This window comes from Zosterops lateralis (genome assembly GCF_965231275.1).
Source record: "Zosterops lateralis genome assembly, chromosome: 5".
Taxonomy (NCBI): domain Eukaryota; kingdom Metazoa; phylum Chordata; class Aves; order Passeriformes; family Zosteropidae; genus Zosterops; species Zosterops lateralis.
In genome coordinates, this window is record NC_139766.1 from 71,784,343 (window position 1) to 71,790,070 (window position 5,728).

A 5,728-nucleotide genomic window follows, 5' to 3' on the forward strand; every position below is an offset into this window, starting at 1 on the left:
GACCTTTGCTCTCACCTCAGCAGGAGTGGAGCTGCCTGCCAAGCCTTTCATTTGAGCCGAGATGATTGCTGGACAGTAGGGGGTAGAGAATGAACTATTTTGGGTTCAACCTTTTGTTACTCACAAGAGGGAGGGCCACTTCTCAGCAACTACTTAGCACTAAGATTTCAGGTGGAGTGGCTCACTTGGATCAAAGTTACCAAAATGAGTGAGGTCACTGGTCAGCTGGTAATGAACTGCCAATCTGCAAATGTTTATTGTTTCCTTAATACATTACATAAATTAAAACTGTTAAGTTCCTGTTACAGTGTTGGTAACCACACCTCCCAGTACGCTTCCCAGGCCCAAGCACTGGGTACCAAGATGCATCCCATAGCCCCACTCAAAGCAAGACTAACTCAAGTCCAGGGTCCAGATCCACCTGGACAGGCAGGTGCTTGGAACACTGCTCATGCCTTCTTAGCCTACTTGTGTCTCTTCAGCACACACTCAAAGTTGATTTTTCAGGTTGCCAAAAGATTTCCTAAAGAGATCTGCTGCTTACGTGGTTTGATAAGGGATTTCCACAACTCTGCACTTGAGAGGATCTCCTAGAGAAGAAGGGGAGCCCTCCTAAGGTTTAGGGGCTCAGTGATTGACCTAGGCAGGCCTGCCATTAGATCAGCAGCTTCCACCTTCCCATTAATGGTATCCCCACCACTGGTGAACAATTTGATCTTCGTGTTCAGTCACTAGGGTCCTGTTACTGCATTCTTCCCAGCGTCTGACCTTCCCATTCTCCACCAAGATAAATTTCCACTCTACTCTGGTGTCTGCGGGCAGACTGATGGACTGGGACCAGAAGCCATCCTTGTCACACTGGAGGGGGATGTAGCTGTGCCACTGGCCCAGGCACTCGTGGTCCCCCGTGACACCAATGAGCTGCGTGTCCGAGTGGGTGATGTAGTGCACACGGAAAGACACATGGATGTTCTGGAACATGGGGGGCACGGCTGCAACTCTCTTTGCTTTCAAGTCCCCGTCACAGCAGTCTCCTTGCTCCCATTCCTTGCTGTCTGAGTCTTCCACGCTGCCATCCTTGCCATCCTCCCCTTCGACCAGGTGCTCGGAAACAACTTCCCACTCTTCATGGTCCAAGTCCCTCCTCTCAGCTGGCTGACACGGCTGCTCCTCGCTTCTGTCGTTACAGTCATCGTCAGAGGCTCCTGCCAAGTTCATCACGCACCATCCGTCACTTGCCTGTCCCACCTGGGCTCCCAGTTCGCCCTCCTGGCTGCCGGCCCTATCAGCTGGATGCTCCCCCGAGGCCGTAACACTGTGCTTCGGGATCAGCCGCTCCAGCTCCACAGCTTCGCTCGAAACTGCACCGCCTGGGACGTGGTTAAGCTCTTCCCTTGAAACAGGCGCCAGATCCTCTCCTGCCTTCGAAAGGCCGGACGGGGCGGCAGCCGCGACCCCCCGTCTCACGGGCTCCCCGCCGGCCGCAGCATCCTCTGCAAGGGACATTGAGGGAGAACGGCAACGAGTTAAACCGAGCGCCGGCAAACCCAAGTTCTCGCAGGCTCGGGCAGCCCGAGACACCGCGAGCATCGCCTCCCCATCCCGGTACCTGTGGCCCGCCGGGGCCCCTCTCTGCCGGGCGCCGCCTCCCCGCCGCCCGCCTGGGCTCGCCGGTCGCTGTCGCCGTACCAGAACCAGGCGACGATGGCGGCCAGCAGCCCCACGAGCAACGCCGGCCACAGCCCCGCGCCCAGCCAGCCCCCGCCCCAGCCGCGGGGCTCGGCGGGCAGCGCGGGCGGGCCGCGGTCACGGGCCATGGCCGGGTGCTGCAGCTGCGGGACCCGCCGGGACTGAGACCGGGAGCAGAGCAGTGCCCCCGCCGCCGCTTTAAGCCGCGCTCCGGATCCGGGGAGGAGCCGCCCCGCGCCGGGCGGGGCTGGGCTGGGCTGGGCTGAGCCGAGCCGCGGGGGCGGTGGAAAGGCACAAACTTTCTAAAGTCAGGGCGGAGAAAGTTTGCGCTTGTTACGCATCCACTCACACACCCCTTTTCTGCCTTCTTTTAGAATTGATAGGGTTGCAAGGGACCTCTGGAGATCATCTAAGCCCAAGCCCCCTGCCAAGGCAGGGTAACGCAGGGCAGGTTTAATTCTGGCAGTGCCGGTGGGCTTAGATGCTCCAACAGGGGTGTGCTGAGGGGGACTGATTTACTGGTATTTTTAATGCTTGCGCTGGTGAAAATCTCGTCCTGCTCTGGTATCTTTGAGAAGTGAAATGAATTCACTACTGATTTTGTAACATCATCATACTGTAATGACTTCGACTTGATTCCTTAACATTGCCCTGCTCTCCTGGCTCCTTTATTATGCTCAGAAAGCTTTTTGGACTACCAGGATTTCAGAGTCCATTAACACAGAGGACATTTGATGTTTAATTAAATTTACCTTCATTTTGCTACTCTTGAGGTGATGATGTCAAACTTCAAAATTAAGAGGTTATACAGATAAACCTTACTAGAAACCTGAGGAATTTAGTAAATGCACCTTGGGCCTTTGTATTTCGAATTGGCAGCTCTGGAGTGACAAACTGTGAAAATGTTTATAACAGCAAAGATTAACACCAGGGAAGGAGTGAGGCAGTTCCACTTGGTTCTGATTGCTGCCTTTTTTTTAATCCATTCTCTTTATCTGACCAAAGGTGTGGTCAAATAAAGCCCACTGATGAGATTTTGCCCACTATCTCATTAGACAAGAGAATGGCTAAGTGGATGTCCCAGTAAGTCTACTTCCAGTGTGTGAACTCCTTAATCTTTCAGTGTCGGTTGGAGCAGCTCTCCCCCAGCCCAACGGGACAGTAAATGTCAATCGAATTTATAGAAGCACAAGTGTGCAGCCTCCGTGGGGCAGCTCCCTGCCTGACAGGGAGGAGGGTGGCTGAGCAGAGACACAGAATTCATGATCTAAATACCTTCCCTTTCTTTGCCTACCACAGTAGCTGAGAAACTGTCTCCTCCAGCAAAGTGCTGAGCTGGTGCTTAAGTCAAAATATCTATTTTGGTACTTGGCTGTCTGGGCTGTGTCCTGGCATGGGCTGAAAGTGCACTGCTCACATCTCCTGCTCCGTGACACAGGGGAAGGAAAGAGCTGTGGAGCCAGGACATGCCTGAGCACTTTCTCACTGACTGAGGCCTTGGGTTTACTCTCCTTTACCACTGTCAGTGCTTCAAGGTGCTGCTCGGGCTTGGTGCTTAAAACAGACCCTGGGCTGTAATGAGCCGTGTTAACTACTGAAACTTTGTGGAGTAGGTGATTTTTTTTTCAGTTTACTTAGGTTCCCTTTTTCCTAGCCTTCAAAAAGTTCCCTGCTCTGTGTCTGTGCACCACCTTGCTGAGCTGGGATTGCCAGTCTGGGCACCTTCACACTGCTGTTCTGTAAGTACTCTGTGTGCACTGGAATTTAGACATCCCAGTTACCTCCCTGCAGCACACCAGACACAACCCATTAATGGTTGTAGCATTACAATAAAAGGGCATCTTCCTGCCAGCTCTCAGCACAGAGGAAGAGCTGTTAACCCCACATTTCTTTCCTTAATCACATTTGATAAAACAGCTTAGGAAGGAAGAGACATCAAGCAAACACAGTCTAGAAGAGACTACTGCAGGAATCCTTAAAGAAAGGTTTATTTTGAAGATACAGAAATGTGCAGGATGAAAGGCAGGGTGCTGCTTTAATGAGTAGAGCAAAGGTCTCCTCTGCTATTCATCTCCATTATCATTCAGGCCTCTTCTGGTGTCAGACTTTTTCACCCAGCACCTGCAGAAGAAACTAAAGCAGAGCACCCTGATTGTTTTGAGCACTCAGGGTTGATATGAAAAATGTGCTTGTATCATTACAAAAAGAGGGAGTCACCAAGCTTGTGACGAAGACGAGCTTGCTGCACAGCCAGGCAGGGAAGGACAGTTCAGTAATTCACGTTCCCAGCCCAGTCCTGCATAGCCCCCAGAGGACCTTTCCCTTTGAGAGGCAGCATGGATTTATGTGGATGAAATAGGTTTTACTCGTGCCTGTAACAGTGATCACCTGTGCAGGCAGCAAACGAGTTGTTTGCTTTGCAACTCCTCTTAGGGTGCCTAAAATTAATTTGCTGTCTCGTTTTTGTAAAACAAGGGTCTCAGTGAATACTAAGGGTGAAACTCCTGAACTGCTGACCAGTTAGGGAGTGTTAGAAGCACAGATTCTGGACAGGGGAGAACTGAGAAAGGCCACTGAGGGCTGAGGTTCCTCTTCTGAAGAAAATGCATGGACCATTGCAGATGGTAACTTATCCTTTTAAAGGCTTTGGTCTCTTCCCCTCTAGGAATTCTTGAAGTGCTCATATCCTGTAGAACTTGGAGGCTTCTGTATCCTTAGAAGATTTCCAGAGCAGATAAACAGAAATGCTCCAAAATGCAACTGAGGGTTTTTGTTTTTGTTTTTGTTTTTGTTTTTTTTTAAAGCTTTCATCAGAACCAAGAATGGTGTCTGTACAATAAAGGGATGAGGAAACAAATTCTTAAAGTCTCAGGGACGTAATTCTGTTTCTAATTAATTCAAGACTTCAGTTTATTCTCGCAGTCATTCCTGCTGTGGCATTACTTTGAGAGCAGCGTTCTGTGAGCCAGGCTCTGTTGCACCATTGTTTGTTCAGCAAGTAGGAGAGCACTGGAAAAGCAGGAGAGCATTTGGGAAAGCCACATGCGATTTTGCGGAATTCCCAATCCGGGGCCTGGAGCCTGATGCCTTTCCACGTTTAGAACCAAAACCAAAACAGGAGGGCAAATATTGAACTCTCCCAGCTCTGTGACCAAGGCAGCAGCCAAAGGTGTAGTTGGGAAGGGCTGGGCCACGGGCAGTGTCTCACAGGAACTCTGTTACTGTCAGCTGTGCCATCTAGTGTGGTGACAGGGAATAAATGGAGAACCTGCTCAGCCAGACTTGTGTGCTTCTGTCCTGCTAGCCTGGCTCTGGCAGAGGCACTTGGGATGTGTTTGGGGAGCTCCTGTGAGGCTGGCCACCATCTGATCCCGGGGAAAGAGTGTTCTTAAAGCCCCGTGTGTCTATGGTGCTTCATCCAGTTCTGCAACAGAGCAAAATGGAAATGTGAGGAAGTAAGAAAGAAATACAAATTCGGGAGCCCTGTTACTCCATGTGGATGTGCTGTGCACCTGGAAGTGCCACAGGGAACAGATGCCAAGTGCTTGTGCTGCAGCAGTGTGCTTTGGGAGTTACCCCTTGCAGTAGCTGCATGTTCAGCACCACTGATTCTTTCAGTGTGAAGAATTCCTCTTCTAGTTTAACTGGAAACAGTCAGGTGGGAAAAGGAGCAATGTCACATCTCCTTTTCCCATCTTAACCATAGCTCCCAGAGCTTAGGCTAAAGTAGCCTCCCTGGGAGCCAGGTTAAAATCTAAAATTCAAGACCAATGCCATGGAGGTTTTCCAGGCCTTTGTTTGACACTTTCCGTGTTGGATCCCCACCCAAGCAGGTAGAAAAATGGGAAGGGCAAAGTATTCATGCTCATGGAGGAAACCATGACCCTGACTCGCATTCTGCTCCATCCACCTCCCATGTTATTGGGAGTATCTCAGTTGGAAACACTGGATGCTCTTGTGCAGCATTGCACAGCAGTCAGCAGGTGGCACAGGAGGAGTATGGCTGGCAGGAAAAGCTCTTCCCTCCCAAACAGACAAG

The 5,728-nt window shown here is 50.9% G+C and overlaps 1 protein-coding gene across 1 annotated transcript; it reads right to left on the reverse strand.

The window, feature by feature from the left end:
- Nucleotides 1-243: 243 nt before the first annotated feature.
- STBD1 (starch binding domain 1) lies at nt 244-1,817 on the reverse strand (the record flags this gene model as incomplete). The annotated part of the gene is made up of 2 exons (XM_083861100.1): nt 244-1,493; nt 1,610-1,817. The coding sequence occupies 2 exons, from the start codon at nt 1,815-1,817 to the stop codon at nt 682-684; spliced, it is 1,020 nt and encodes a 339-aa protein (XP_083717226.1). The 3' UTR covers nt 244-681.
- Between the last annotated feature and the right edge of the window lie 3,911 nt (nt 1,818-5,728).